This window comes from Branchiostoma lanceolatum, chromosome 3, assembly GCF_035083965.1.
Source record: "Branchiostoma lanceolatum isolate klBraLanc5 chromosome 3, klBraLanc5.hap2, whole genome shotgun sequence".
NCBI lineage: Eukaryota > Metazoa > Chordata > Leptocardii > Amphioxiformes > Branchiostomatidae > Branchiostoma > Branchiostoma lanceolatum.
In genome coordinates, this window is record NC_089724.1 from 29,210,880 (window position 1) to 29,227,859 (window position 16,980).

The window sequence follows — 16,980 nt, forward strand, 5'->3', positions numbered from 1 at the left end:
GGACTGGCCCATTTTACCTCGAGTTTCTGCTGGAAGCGTCCATCCTTACATAGGGGTGACCTTTTTCAGTGTTTTTGCATGGATCTATTTTACATGTGGATTGGGTGCTGGAAGAGAGCCTTCTTAAAGGTGAGATTTCTGAAAAATTCAAGCTCGGACTGAGGTGATGATCATGCAAAAGTCCATTTGCTGTGTGGAAGTGTTTTTTACTTTTTGCGGGGATATTTTGTATAAAATTCAAATTCTTCCATCACGGACAGGATTAGCTTCACTTTATGGGCCAAAGATCTACATTATCAGCCAATGGGAAGGTTATCATACAAGTAACAGTGACTCTTACACAGTAGCATAGGCCATGCCGGTCCTTCAACAAACTCTTTTCAACACTTGACTGGTCACGTAAATGTTTAGGATAGGTCAACTGCCCGTAGTACTAGTAGCGTAGCGTGCTTAGTCCAGTGGTTAGCGATCTTGCCTCTGGACCTAGAAGCCCCGGGTTCGATCCCGGCTGTGTCGCTCACCCGACATGCACGCTACCGTTAAAGATAGCAGTCCTTAGGACGGGACGTTAAGCCGTGGTCCACTGTTCATTGTGCTTGTCGAAAAGAGCTAGGGGAATTTCCCCGGTACAATGAACCTGTAAATACTGTACATAGCGTCTGTCTTCTCTGTCACGACAAGTGGAAGAGTAGCTCATCTGTTCATTGAGTACATTTGAGCTAAACTGGTTCGAGATCCCTTTCCTTTTCCTTACTAGTAAGTTACGCGGCTTAATAGCATCCTCCGAATTACTCTAAATCTTGTACGTGTGGCACAGAGGCTTTAGCTTCACATACTAGTACTTCGCTGAATCTACTACATGTAAGTGGGATAGGCTGCAAAAGAAAATTTGAAAAAAGAGACCCAAAGAACAGACGAGATATACTTGTATTATGTTGTGATAAAACAATTGTCAGATCAACTGTCTCTGTCTAGATTTAACAAATCGGTGTTCTTCACCTGGTTGATACCCCATGCACGTACAGCTTTGTATGCAGGTATGATAACGACACCTTCCTACTATTCTTCTTCTCCCCTTTGTTGCCCTTCATTTATAAGGACCTGACAATAATGATGATGATGAATGGTTTATTTGTTGTTGCACACACAATGCAATCAGACCGTGACAGTCAACAGACTGAATTGCTGTCTGATTTAACAAGACGTACGAGTCATTAATTCGTAAAATATAAGTACATAATTAAAATCATTGGAAGTTAAACCAGTGGCGTAGTGCTAAAGGCTGGGAATCATCGCTATTACGTTAGAGACGGTTTGACATGTAGTAAAGCCATATAAACAGATTGTAAAGTCAAGTATTGTTCATTAGACGGGTCATCTGAGGTATGGCGCTGTTTCTATAACGGTCAGCTCTACAGCGTTGTAGGTGCAGTTTGTTCGACGAACGCGTACGCCGGCTGCTGATTGTCTCTCTTGCGGGTGGCAGGAAGTGACGGTACAGTTCAGATGATAGTAGAGAGGTTGCAAAGTTCAGAGTCAGGTTGCTACGTCGCATGTGGAGAGTCAATCTTTATTATACTAACTGAACAAAAGTACAGGAGTCTTTCGTGAGATCTTCTACAACTAAACATGCAAACAAAGGAATTAACCTACGCGCATTTACATGTATATGGGTAATTCAACATTTCGAAATTAACATATCACTTATACAACTAGTTTCCTTAACGATTTAACTCGTCATAACACGGCTGCTGGTAGTCCAATAGGGCAGGGCATTTACTTCTACCAAGCATCTTACCTTAATTTCCTATGGAGTTCATGTCTTCCGCCATATGCATAATTCAATATCTTTAGATGACATATTATCGGCAATTTTGTGATGACAGGCAAGATGGATCATATTCTGTTTTTAAACATAGGCAAGCATTTCACTTGACACAAATCATCACTACTTATATTGTATATATATATTCTTATTTTTGCATATTGTTTATTCGCACATGATAGCAATGAAAAGCAGACAGGGGAGGTCAGAAACATTTCGTTGGCCTCTCCAAAACTGAGAACGCAAGTGTGATAACGTTAACAATTACTATTGATAAGTCCCTTTAATGGCTTTGGTGGACAATCCCTGTTCATAACAAATTCTACCAACATAGATCTTTTAATGTAAAATCAAACTAGTAATAAAGAACAGCTATAAAAATAGTTTAACCTTTCAATTGACTTGCGAAGTAAAGATAAGGGAACAATTGAAAACAACGTAGTACAAACAGAAGGAATTTTTCCGTCTTTACATAAAATCAAGTTCAAAGAATGATTACCGAAAATCAAATGAGATTTAAATGAGCTTTTTAAGATCAAGGTCAACATACTTAACTACCCCTGTGCCTTTTCTACGAGTATCTTTGTCAAATCGTCTTTCTCGTCGTAGCTTTTCCGGATTGACTCTATTACTTCTATCGGGACTTGCCAAAAGATGTTAATGAAACACTTTCATCATTTGCCCGTCTTAGTTGTCGTGGCTGCTAAAGGAGTGCAATTCCAAGGCGAAGAAGCCATGAGACTACCCCATTGCCTTTCCTGTAAGTATCTTTGCCAAATCTTGTTCAAAAGAGTATCCGAACATGTTAAAGTCCTCTTGGAAGGTCTCACGGAGAGAGATTATTTCTTCTGTCGGGACTTGACTGTAGATATCGCTAAAAACATTGTCTTCATTAGCGTTTCTGGGCAGCTGTTTAGGGAGAATGTCTTCATTCGCTGTCATGTTGTTCTTCTTAAGAAAGAGTCGAACATCTGAAGCTAGTGTGTCCGTGTGGGCTATGAAGTCGTAGTCAACCTAGTGGGGCAAATCTGTATTAGAATTCACATACACAAGAAGCATTACTTTTCTTGGCTTTTCCTTAACTTGATATTCGAGTGAATGTGTGAGTGAGTGAGTGAGTGAGTGAGTAAGTGAGTGAGTGAATGAGTGAGAGAGTGAATGAGTGAGTGAGTGAGTGAGTGAGTGAGTGAGTGAGTGAGTGAGTGAGTGAGTGTGACAAAGTACCTGGCATGGTAGGCATAGCCTGTTGAATGATAGCCAGTGCTCATTTTCCATTAGATGCTTCGAAACGGCAAAAAGGAACTTTCGGAACGGCACTGGTTGTTTAGCGTCTAATGCCCGTTCTTCCTTCAGTTCGCTTACCTAGAATACATAAAATACATTTTCTTATGTTAGAAGGAGCAAAAGAAGTCATAGACACCAGGGTATTACAACTATCCCTAAATAAACTCCATAAGATTTCTGCAACCTATGATCCACTACTCATCGAGTCATGCGTCCTATTTTCATAATGTGACGTCAATGAAGTGGCGGATTTCTCATTCCTTGACAAAAAAACGGTGATGCTTCATTTTCTGATTGTGTTGGAAATTACAGTTTAATCCTACAGACAGAAGTGAACCTTCAACCACATTTCTTTCTTGAAACTGATCGTCAAAATCCTGTGGCTAGATATGTCGTGATGTAACGAAGAGCTCCAAATGTTATCTAGTACAGTCAAACCTGCCCAAGTACAGTCAAACCTGCCCAAGGCGACCACCCGGGGGACCGAGCAAAAACGGTCGCGATGGGCAGGTGGTCGCCATGAAGAGGATTCCACTCATAACATGTTTCCAGGTCGAGGAGTTCAAAATATACAGTGTACTACGTAGATGGATGGAAAATTATATGATTTTAGACAGCATGACCCCCACCAGGTTCAATTCTCATTGACAAAAAGATCCTACAGAAATTACATTTTCTGTTATCGTTGTGTATTTGTATACTACATCGTTTACAAATTTTTGTCATACTTTTGACTAAAAAAAATGTCTGCCTCTATGCTCTAATGTTTGAGTATCATTACTGGAATATGATAATAACAAGAGTTCGGAGACCTCCAGGGAATGTTTTTAGCCTTTTTATTTTTGTTTTGTTTTATATTGTTTCATTGATGATGCAAAATGAAATATGACTGTAATAAGCATAATTCATTTCAGGTGATGGTCTTCTCTACCAAAATACATAATTGTGTATCATACATTATGCAAATGACTTGTACATTTACATAACCTATACATAGTGATGTAAACATTCAACTAACTTACACATTGCTCCGGGTCGGAGTTTAAATCTGACCGGGGTTCGGGTTAGGGCGCGGTAATCTGCCGGAAGTCCGTGGTCCTCACCCTGATTTCTGTCCAATATTGCTTGGTGATCGTTTTTGCTGTGCATAGACTTTTATTAATCTCCTGAAAAGCCCGTTAGTTGTAGTATTTGGAAGCGTGGTGAAGCTGGTTCATATCACCATCGAAGCCTTTTTTTATTAGTCCGCGGCAGCGGTGATGCAGTTTTTATTCGGCTGATGATCCAAATAGCAGCGTTTTTATGCATTTTCACTGAATTTGCGTCATCGGAGATTGCAAAAAAGTTATCACATAACTTTTTTCATAGACAGGAAATGCTACGCTTTTTTAGAATATAGGGCGTATTCACGTGACGTCACCGCCCTTGCCCTCCGTGGGCGGCCATTTTGGGGTCCATCCCTTCAGCGAAATTTCTCGGTGTCCGGCGGTCTCTAAATTTCCAAGGAATGCGAAGTCGTCTGATCGCTGTTTTATTATGCGAAGAGTCTCCAGCCTCACATCCTTTTCGCTACAAAGATTCAATTTCACCTACTAGTACTGGAAATGACCCATTATCGACGAGCGAGGAAAGGTTTTCCCCAGCCTACAGACACTTAATGTCGTGAGAAATTTAGCTGACAGGGAGTACGTTATGATCGGGAAAGTTCGACGTTGAAAGACCCTCAGTTTATGAACGTATCTCAAGCAACGCCTACACGGTGCCGCGACTGTATGTATTACACAGCGGGCCCGTAATGTGCTTTTCGACCAGATACAAAGGTTTCCATACACACAAGTTGATTATCAAACTTCAACTATTTAGATCCGCTGTTCGTATGTCGGAAATCCACTATTGTTTCAGTCGTTAGTCCCTTCGTTTGTTCCCGCACCTACACGAGAAACGCAAAACCAATCTAACTGTTACCCGATCAGTGTGTGCTTGATCAGTCCCAATCCAACATCCGACCACGAGGCAAAACACCATAATTATGAGACAAAACATTTGAAGGGAAATTGTGAATGGCGTAGAAAACATCTGCCATTTCTATCAAGTGGATCCCAAAATGGCCGACAGTGCTCGTTGCTAGGGGGAGGGTCACGTGACTGAAGACGCCCTAAATGCTGTACCCTAGGAAAATAAGTTGTTTTTTTCAAGCGGTTTGGATAAAGAAAAGTGCCAAAATTTACATTTTACTTTGGTTTCTAGTGCTTATACCCAAAAAAGGGACAACAGACAATACCAAGAAGCATACGGAAATCAGCAACAAACCGCTTTTCGCCGAAATGATTATATTTTCCGTTCTATTTTTTTTTGGCGTAATCACCCTAAGCCCCTCGGCCTAAGCGTATCGTCATACATACGAAATCGTACAAGAATCTCCGGTCCGAGTGTCCGAGACCACAAGTGTGCAATTCCCACCATCTACCACACGGGAATTATGGCACTTTCGAATTGATTATGCAAATTAGACCCGTATTTGCATAATTGGTATCTGTAGATATTCCACCTTCAATAGATTACATATGGCAAATGTATTAAAGTCATTTTATGGAAAACACTGCAAAGAAAGCCTTTCCTCGTTAATTATTCATATTTATCCTGATTTGCATTTCATTGTGTACATATCTGTATACTGTAAATGCAGAAATGTTCGCGGTGGTTTTATGTTCGCAGTTTCCGCGGCGACGTGTCACCGTGAACTTAAAACCACCGCGAATTTTTTGTCCACTACTGTAGCAGTATGTGACTATATCACTGCCGCAAACTTAAAACCACCGCAAACACTCCAATTTCGCCTTAGCGCGAAATAAAAACCACGCGAACTTAAATGTATTTACAGTAGCTGCCTGAATACTGAATACCATTGAAATCCGTCGTTCCTTTATCCTCCTTGACAGATTTGTTACAAAAACGCCCCAGCAGTTCCAAAAGCAAGCTGCTCTGGGGCCCAAACCTACACCACTTCTTATATACATCACAAGCTAACTAACAAAAAAAAGATAGCACGTCCAGAACAAAAGATACAAAAACAACAAGTTCTGCTGCAGTACCAAGGTCACATACCAGGTGGCCCAAAATCGACCTTGAACTTTGTCTTTCCAAGACCTACCCACATATCAAATATCATCGTAATCCACCCAAAGGTTCTTGATTTATGCTGACTACAAAATCTGGAAACACACACAGATACACAGAATAGATACACAGGCAGACACGCCAAAAACTATACCTTCATTTTTCATGTCGTTAATTATCAAGAAATGTCTCATACCTTGTCTGTTGGGTTGAGATCTTGGTAGCTTCTTAGACGATTATTTAAGCCCTTGACCCAGCCAAAATTGCCGACATGTGCTGGCATATTAACGAACTTGTTGAGCCAAGCAGATGCCAACCTGAGATAGATACAACAATGGTTAGGGTTGTTGAGTTAAAATCTATATGTACCGGGTTTCAATCCCAATATTCTTCCCTTTGAACAGGCACTTTGCAGCAACTTCCTCCCTCACTCGACTCAGGTGAAATGAGTACCTAGCACGGCCGGCTATATTGATATTTCTGAACTGCTAATAGTTTCTCGTTTACAGGTATATTTTGTACTAGAGGGGAGAGAATTGTGATAGTGGAGCCAGTTGAATTCAAAGAGGTCATCAGCGTTCTGAATATCCGGTGTGCTCGTCATTATTTTTTGGACTAATTTGCTAGAGACTAAGAGAAACTTGTTAATACGGCCATTAGGTATTGGAAAACTTATAATTGTGTCATATTTTGTTTTTCTTAGTCTATTAGTCGATGGAAAATTCTATTGATAAGCCTCTGTAGTTAGTTCGTCTGTCATGGGTTTTTTTTCTACTTAATGGTCACCATGTAACAACAAAGCAACAGTTTGGGATCCATACACAAAGAAGGGTAAAGATAAACTGGAGAGGGTGCAGAACCATGCTGCCAGATTCTACACGAACAACTATGAAAGGGGCGCTAGTGTCACCAAAATGAAAGCAGATCTGCAATGGATGTCACTTGAATACAGAAGAACAACGTCCAGACTTTGCATTATGTACAAAATGACTAATAAACTTGTAGACGTACCGACTGATAAGTATATAATGCCAGCTCAGAAGAGGACAATAAATAGTCATGCTTTTAAGTACCAGAGTTGTCAGCCAAGGATTGATGTGTTCATAAATTCGTATTTTCCGAGAATCATAGTAGAATGGAACTCGTCGTCATCAAGTACTGTAAGAGCATCTTCACTAAGTAGCTTTAAAGAACGGTTGCAGGCAGATATGCAAAGACTAGGTGTAACAGACCGTTCGGTGTAATATAACCAGCTGCTGTCGCGCCGCGTGCCTGCGAAGCTGGTGTGTTACGCCTAATGGCGGTTGTACCGACTAGATAGATACAGATATAGATCTGAAGGCCACTTTAGGGTTTTCGGGTTACATGCCTAGGAAAGAAATCAGGAATTGAACACATTACTTTTCCCTATGATAAGTCATAAACATACTGACGAGGGCAATTCAATAAAGATTTCGCATGAGCCATTTTCATTTTCATGACCAATGCCGAAGGCTAAAACAAATCTTGTTTTTTATTTCAAAATCAGGCGCGCACTGATGCCATCCATAAATTTTACTTGCTATGGCCTAAGTATTGGTTCCTATGAAATAATTGTTGAAGTTCCAGATAAATTTTTGGGTCAAATTGATAGAAGAATCAAGTTGCTAAGGGTGAGAATTGATGAACAACTATTCACACAAACGCTTCAAACGTTATTTTCAACATCGGAACTAGATTTCTTAAGAGCCTTTCTTTTTTCAAGTCTTAAGTATGGGTTTCAAAAAGATGATTGACAAAGATCAAAGTCCATTTTTGACCCAAAGCAAGTGGAAAATACAGTTACTAAGGCAATCAGTTGACAAACAAGTATCAAGAAGCAAATTGCAAAGGTAATCTTAAGCTTAACCCAAGGTTTCTTCAGAGCCAACAAGTTGCAGTTTGTCAAATGGTTGTTCGCGATATAACGTCAAACCTGGCTGTAATTGCTCTGAAGGGTACTCGGGGGTTTATCAGAATATTGGTGCTAGCTTTATAATGCAACTGCTGCCAAGTCCACGTCCAAGGTCAGTTTGCCAATACAATGAAATTCTTGGATTTGGAAGAATATTATCATCCGAACTAGAACACTCTCGCTGGTCTTGTCTATGGCTTTAAGTAAAGGAGAATATCCTTGATAAGATATGCCAGAAAGAGAAAACGTACACAACTTACTTTCAGCGACCTGAGCTATCTACCACACAAAAATCATGACCGTAGCACTTGCAGAAAATTTGCCTTCAACCTTTGAAGCTCCGCTGCAGTACCTTATGCACCCAATAGAAGGCCTGTTTACAAAGAAAGTTTACACATACCTGTGTGTGATATTTTTAATCAATGTTTCTATAACTTGCACAATTGGTTTAAAAAAGAACTGAACCACTCTTCCCATGATAAAACTAGAGTTCCGCGACCTCATACCTTAAGGTAGATCAGGTCTTCATTTGCATAATTTTCATCTATCAATGTCCTTCTATTTCTCAGTTACATATGCTACATTTTTTCAAGTCCTATCATAGGATGCAGTGGTTTTATAAAATTTATATCAAGCATCACTTAAGCTGTCCCTATATCAAAACAAGTTGTATACGGGTTCTTGGTATCCCTTTGTGTTCTGACCACTTTAGCCCCACAGTAGGGCCCCTGGGGTCAGGCCCTGCCAGCAGGGGAATATATACCCCAGTATGTCAACTGACGGGTGCTAGGTGCCACATGTTAGGGAGTCTTATCATGCAATATAGCGGATTTTTAAACTTTCCTAATTGATTATGCAAATTATGGGACCCAAAATATAATCGTTACGAGATTGCATTAAAAACCTATCAATACACCAAATATCAAGACAACCCATCTAGGCATTATCGAGTTATCGTGTACATACACAGGCACACAAACACACCCACACACCCAGACACACACATACACAAACACACACACACACACACACACACACACATGCACACACGCACACACACACACACACACACGCACAAATTTACGCTCGGCAAAACCATATTGGCAAAGGTAATCAACGAAAAGTTATGAGTTGTGTGAATAATCTAAACTACTCAAAAAGTTTGGAAACTTAACTTTAGTCGATCGTATATCCGTTGTTTCCTGATCAATTTCAATGCATTATATATCGTTAGAAAGCTTATGTAATTTCCTTTCCTATGATACCCAAGTAATTATAATTGCAATCTCATGAAGCGAGCGTCAGGCCTGCTTACGCGAGTGGGTTGTAGAAGAAAAGTGCCCAAATTCCCATGTTAGTGTCAATTAACACCCAGCGTAGGGTGGTGGTGTCGTCCACATTGGGAATGGAACAGTGTTCACAGCTTCATATAAGTGAAGGTTTATTTCGACTGTTGGATGGGTAAATGAAACTGTGGGGCCAGTGAGGAGAACCCTATGCTGACTGTGGCACAGATAGACTGACTGTTTGTTTGTTTGTCTGTTTGTTTGTTTGTTTGTTTGTTTGTTTGTTTGTTTGTTTGTTTGTTGGAGCCAGTGTCATAGTGTGGGGCATTACAACATTAACTTCCAGAAAAAAAACCAGGCTAATCATCCTAAGCAACCTCGATGTTTCAAGATATAGAGACACCTTTCTCCATCCAGTCACATTCCCTAGATCTTTACCTCTGCAATATAAGACTGGATATCATTCTGCAAGATTAGTGCACGTTCATACAGAATGAGAGCCATTTCAGACCACCTCCAGTAGGCAGGAATACAGAGGATAGAATGGCCCTCCTGTAGCCCAGATCTCAACACAATTGAACACAGTCTCAGATTCACTGATCAGCTTGTGCGAGACGTGCATGCAAGAATGATCAACAGAACAACACTGGTCGACCTGCGACGAGTCCTTGTGGAAGAATAGCCAGGTACCGCGTAACAAAACTGGTGACAATTATGAGGAGGATGTACCGGGCTGTGGTGACAGCGCATGGCGTGTGTACTCAGTATTAAGCCACCTTCATCATAACTGAGGCTCCATTACGCATTTATTTTTTTGGATGAAGACTATCCTTGTCTTTCATATTAATGTGTTTTGTTTATTTAAGTTTCATATTACCCTCGTACAAAAGCCACGTGCTACCAGCAGAAGAAAAAACTATGAATTGAGCGTTTGACATTAGTAGGGTAATCTGGGCACTTTTTTTATGTGACCCGCTCACATAAGCAGGTCTGGTGCTCGTTGCATTAATTTACAACCATATTAAGTTTGGAATCATGGGAAAGAAAATCACACAAGCTTTGTAATGATATATAAATCATTGAAATTGATCAAGAAACAGCGGAGATATGATCGACCAAAGTTAAGTTTCCAAACTTTTTGTGCTGAGTGTATATACTAGTGTAATACATACAAACACATACTCAAACGCTACCCAAAACCTTCTTGGCAAGTGTATTTATACTTACCTCTCTAACGGGTCACGGACCACGATGATCTTCTTGTAGGTCGCAAGGAGCTTACTGGCTTCTTCTTTGCTGTATTGAGTTAGTCTTTTAAAATGTTGCCCATGGATCCAACCACTATGGTGGTCGTTTGCCGAATAGTTACTTATGTTCGCTAAGAATTGAGCTCTATTTACACCCATCAAACGAGCAGTTTTATTGTTCTCTAGATTGTACAGTAACAGTTTCATAGTTTTGCACGCACACTTTGGGACATAGCAGTAGATCGTTTTGATATTTTCAAAAACGAAAAGGTGGCTGCCAAGGCGTGCTTGCGATGGATCCACCTGAAAAAAATAGAAAGAAAACCTCTGGTGGACTGGATCATGTTTCAACCCAAACGGCCCTAACAATGTTAGTTAAAAGTTGCAATTCTTCCCACACCATTCGGTATACAAAGGGGGGGGGGTGTCCATCTCCGGTTCGAACTACCGTAGGGTTCAGTATTCTCCAATCAGAGGTTTCGATCGGGAGGCTAGTAGTGGCCGGAATTTTTAACGCTGCAGTCCCTCCCTCCCTTCCTTGAAAGGAGGCCGCGTTAAACATCCCGGACAGTCCTAGCCCTCCGATCGAAACCTCTGCTTGGAGAATACCGTAAGGGGCTAGTCCACTGGTAGTGGTGTGTTTTTATTGATATACTTTTGCTCATACGTGCTGAGTTCTAGGCAAAAAAAGCAGTATGTAACGGCCGTTACCATTTTCTAAGTCATTGGTATGACCCGGCCCGCCAATGCAAGGTCTTATCCGATCCTGTACATCCTTTTGTTGATTCATGAATAGAATATTCAAGACGGGTACTCTCTCACCAGGCTTTTGGACCGGTCCCCGACAATACAAACTCGTTCAAGAGGTTTATATTTGCTCGGTTAGTTGGTTAAATCTCCGGTAATGCCGTGTTTAGAACAATGCTATTTTGACACCCCGACCAATATATCGATCGATTTGAAACTCAGATTCGAATCAGCCATGACCCGACAAATCGAGTATCAATTTGCCTTCACGACTTAATCTGACAAAACAAATTCACCAGTGAGATGCTAGAAGGTGTTAGTTTTCAAAATATGTTTTCAGATTGAAAATTTTGGCACTTTGGAAGTGATAGAAAGTGGCGGCGATTAAACGTTTAACAAAAATAAGTTTCTACTACTTTTCTCCAGAGAAACAGAACTAAACAAGAGTTCTGAGACCTCATACCTCCATGAAATTTTTGATTATGCAAAAATTAGTTATCCAAATCAAGTCCTAATTTGCATAAGTTGCATTTCCGCTGTACATTTCTGTCCATATAATAAGCTACCTGGATTCTGAATATCACTGAAATCCGTCGTTCCTTTGTTCATTTATCCTCCTTGAACTATTTTAACAAAAACTCCCTGCAAGTTCAGAACAAGTGGATCTTGTGGCTAAAGCTAGACCACTTCTTCTTTGCATCAAAAGCTATTTGCCCAAAATAAATCAAGACCGTCGCATGTCCGGGAAAGAAAATACAAACGCCGGAGGTTCGGTTGCAGTACCAGAGAGGGCCTAACGTCAATCTTGACCTCTGTCCTCCCATCCAGAGTTCTAAAGTTTTGCTGACCACAAATATCCGGAAGCACAGACATACATACCTCCGTGAAAAGTTTCATCGGCGGGAGTATAGTTAGTTCGAACGCGTTCGCGAACCAACTGTTCGAAACTACAGAACCGTCAAGGAGCTTATTTCGCTAACTTAAAAAAAAATGATACAGAGATTGTTCGTAACACCGCCAAAGCGTTCCGAAGTCGCCGTTCGGCTCTCGGCCATCTTCGGATGACGTCGGTATCTGTTCGTTGATTCTTTGGAAACCAGCTGTTTGAGCTGACCGACTACACAGTGCATGTGTGTTTAGCGATTAAGCGAATCTGGGGATAGCACCTTTTCGTGTGTTAATAGTGTTTGATTAATTCTCGAAAATCTTTCAGTGGACCAAGTACACAGTGTGCATATGTATATATATATATATATATATATATATATCTTATTCTCAGGCATATTTCAGTGGACGAGGTGCACTATGTGCGCATGATTCACTGAGTGACAAGACAGTCATACCATGTGTATTTTAGAGCGTGGTATACGATTCATCATTCAGCAACCAGTTCATAGAGTGTTAACAAAGTAACACCGATTTCAACAAAAACTCGATGGCCTACCGCCTATGGTTGTACAAAGATCAAACCATCATAACGCGTACGTACCATCGAATTGTTTTTTTCACAGTATGCCTTAAACGTGGCACGTCTGCGTGACTGTTCCTTCTCCGCTTCCGCTAAGCTCTCCCCATTTTCTGGAGAGAAAAAAATGCATAGTTACATGGATAACATATTTTCCCAAGGTCAATATTTCCGTAAATGTTGTCAATAGATTAGACTGTTGCAAGAAAATGCATTAAGGCCACCACACCAATTCACTTCGTGGCATGTCGTATCCAAGGAAAATATCATGCTAGAACTGTAGTCAACACCAGACTAACCACGCCGGCTATATAGAGAATATTTGCCAGGGAAGTTTGGCCACCGGAGGGTTTCATTCGCAGGCTCCGCGGCGGAAATATTAACTTTACCGTGGACTGACTCTATTGGCAAATTATTCCCCTTTTTTTTACCGAATTCTACGTTCCATACCCCCGTAGGAAGGCCTGGTGGAGGCAAATAAAACTGGAGCATCAACGTTGCAACGTTAACCTAGAAAGAGAAAACTGACAGGACAGTCTATATTTTGGTTCACAGATAATCAGATAGAAAGCATTGGATTGCTCATTCCTTGACAAAGACTGAAGCTGATCAGTTGAAAAAGGGTAAGTCTAATTTTCGTCTCTCAGAAACAACTTGCCCATTGTTTTTGTCATCACGGAAGGCAGACTTTTTCCTCCGGGTACCCCACATTAAAACAAGACGGTGAATGTTATAAGAGATCTACTAAGGACATCATCGCCAATCTCCGAGGTATACACACGGTAGATATCCAGTTGTTAATCTCCAAGCAGATCTACAGCCGGCTGGACCCTCTCTGGCTGACTGGACCTTCTCTGGCTAGCATATACGATTTTCGCGCCCCGTGTATACAATGTAGATCTGCTTGGAGATTACCAACTTGTGGCATTGAAAGTACCGTGTTTGTTTCAATGTGGCGGCCTAAGGGTGCTCTTACAGTGACCTATAATATTACAATGATTAGGCAAATGGAAAACAGTTTAAGGCGGCGTAGTTTTAGTTGATGTGAATGACATAAAAACGAACAGAAAGCAAATACACGTCAAGTACCTTTTTCAACTTGGTTACCTGCCGATGCACCGATGACTCTCTCTTGTGATGATAGTTCGTGTCCGATGTAGCTGATGCCCATGTAGGTGGCTACAGTACTCAGTATCAGAAAGGACAGAAATAGGAACCTAGCAGTTGGTCGCCTTAAAGTCATCCTTACTATATTTTAACACTGTATTGTCCTTTCAAAACAAGATCTATTGCTTGAGTGAGTGATCACGTGTACCAGACAACACGATCCGTCACGGCACACGTTTAGGCGCTGTCGTTCCACTTAAACACCTGCAAATTTGAGAAGAACGCATTACTTAACATTTCACACTGTAAAGTATCATATAATTGATGCTAATGTTTTATGAGAACTCTTCAAAATTTGACAAGACCCTTTTGACAAGCTTAAGATAAAAACAATAGAGGTAAATTGAAACTGCACACTTGTAAATCTAACTTAATTTTTCCGCATGTTTACATGCGTCTATAGCGCCTGGCTGGAAGGGCAGCGTCCCGAACGTCATATCCTGGATAAACACTGACATAAAATAAAGATTCCGGCATTTGGCCTGCAACTACGCACAGGTTTCCGTTTTAATATATATCTTTTGAATTTGTCTTAACAGCTAGCTAAACATGAAATATTTTCTCTCCGAATTTAAGATTTAAATTTACATATACATAACACGTCGTTTCGTATTTCTCTGTAATCAATGGGAAACATCATTGGTATCCAAAAATAGCTCAAATTGTTTGTTTAATATGCTCATTTTGATCGTCTCATCTCACTTGTATTTCTGTTTTTACCCTGCACGGCAGTAGCAGTAGCGCTTCTCATTTTAATTTGTTTATGTGCTCACTTCTCTCAAACCTACGACTAAACCTGCGCTATCGTCGCAGAGAAAATTCCCGTCGCAGGTTATCGAATTATGAATGTGACAGGGCTTTTCATGTATTGTAGATAAGACTTAATGATCTCTTTTCAATGGGAAAGTAACAATACCAAGACACGCGGCCACAAGATGTTCACTCGGGCTGTTCGCGAACATCCCTCATTCTCCATGTAACGTTTAGACCGGATTGGTAGGTTTGGTTCGCGCCTACTCTTTTCGTCATGGATGTCCCATCCCTCTCAGATTTGCTGTATAAGTGTTTACTCTGATGAAGGTCCATCGCTACTATCATGCTACGCTACACACTCTTGGAGATGCCCGATGCTAAGATACGTGACTGCAACCGACATAGATGTGTATGTAGCACATCGATGTGTAGGCCGGGATCGAACCCCCGACTGATAATTATAAGCGGAATGTCTAAACAATAAGCAACGGCATGCTAACGCCGATGTGATCCATACAACCTGTTTTAACATGAAATTGAAAACCAACTATAGACAAAAAAATAAATAAAAATTCGCGTACCTGTGGCGTTAACGATTTCCTTCTGGATGCTCTTGTCTCATATTGTGGTCTTGTCGTACTGTTCATTGGGAGAGTGTTTTTCGGTCCCCTGCGTACGTGTCACATCCTGGTATAGATTGGTTGACTGATTGCTATCTTGCCTATAAGCTAGTTCGGAGTTGCTACTACGCATGTGCAGTGTCAAAGGTGAAGGCCCCCGGCTTGAAAACAGTGCTCGTCTCGACATTGTCTTGATTTGCATAACAACGCCCCGCCGGGTTTTGTTCACGTCTGGGGGGCCTGCACCTTTGACACTGCACATGCGTAGTAGCAACTCCGAACTAGCTTATTCGATCACTTCATGCTCACTTCGTAAAGCCCCTGTCACACATTTTGGACCTTCCCATGATGCACTGCTTTATCCGGAAGTGGTCATCCATGTGTGACAGGACTTTATCTCAGGCAATATAGCACTAATAGCCCGTTGTACCAACCACTAAAAAAAAACAGCCAATTACTGCCAATGCTAGGACTGTTTCAACATAAAAAACACACAGTTCGGAGACGTCAAACCCCTATGAAATGTTTTGAGTTTTTGTAGATTTCTTGATTAATCATGTCCTATTGACGATACAAATACAGTATGGCTGAAATAAGCATAATCTATTTGAAATAACCATAATCTATTTCATGTTGTCTGTGTGAAAGTCTTTTCTTTTTGCAGAATACCAAGATTACATTAGATCATAAATTATGCAAATGCAAAACGAAGCAAAGTTCCGGATACGTTTATATAGATAGACACACGACTGAACAGAGGGTTGCCTTTTTTCAGTCAGGTATGATCACTCTTTCAGATTCTTTTCTTAAGGAGTTTTATTGCATAAGGAAGTTAATGTGTACGTTTAATCCTACGCAGACCTTCTGGGTGGCTGGCGGTTTTCTATTGCTTTTCTGGGCTGATTTTCTCTGTTTTCTGATCACCAATAATCGGGCGTACCAAACAAGCTTGGCCACATAAGAACAATATGTCAGATCGATCAGAATAAAGCGAAATACCATATAAGTCCACGCGAGGGACATAAGGAAACAGCTTTAGTCGTGCAGCCCTATGGAGGAAGAAATCGAGGACACTCATCCTACATCAGATTTGACAGAGTTGTCATTCTAGTACAGCTGATATAAACTAGATACTATTATCATATAGCCAGATGACGTTGACCAATCAGAAGCCTCCATTTCATATCGGTAACGACGCCATGGTAGGTGAGTAGCGGTTTAAAAACAAAGGTCAAGTTCAAAAATGGTTAACCTGGCATTTTCCGTCGGTACTGCAGCGGGATGTGTATGTACTGTATGTTTGTATGTATGTGGACAGCATAGCTCGAGAAGCTGTGGACGGTTTTGAATAATATTTAGCGGATGAGTGCGTGTAGGGTTCGCAGTCAAGGTCAATTTCGATAATGGGCCTTTTACTGGGTCCTTAAGGTACAGCAGCGGAGCTTCAGAGGTTGAGGTCAGATTTTCTGCAAGTGCTACGGTGTGGACGCTAATACACACTGCAATTTCTTTTCCCAGTCCTATATTGCTACAAGC

The 16,980-nt window shown here is 40.9% G+C and overlaps 1 protein-coding gene across 1 annotated transcript; it reads right to left on the reverse strand.

Annotated features, from left to right (window-relative positions):
• Positions 1–415: 415 nt before the first annotated feature.
• On the reverse strand, positions 416–15,729 carry LOC136431325 (carbohydrate sulfotransferase 11-like). The gene is made up of 7 exons (XM_066422653.1): positions 15,406–15,729; positions 13,994–14,275; positions 12,929–13,017; positions 10,673–10,995; positions 6,423–6,543; positions 3,050–3,187; positions 416–2,839 (listed from the first exon to the last, which is right to left on the reverse strand). The coding sequence occupies exons 2-7, from the start codon at positions 14,145–14,147 to the stop codon at positions 2,567–2,569; spliced, it is 1,098 nt and encodes a 365-aa protein (XP_066278750.1). The 5' UTR covers positions 14,148–14,275; positions 15,406–15,729; the 3' UTR covers positions 416–2,566.
• Positions 15,730–16,980: the final 1,251 nt, after the last annotated feature.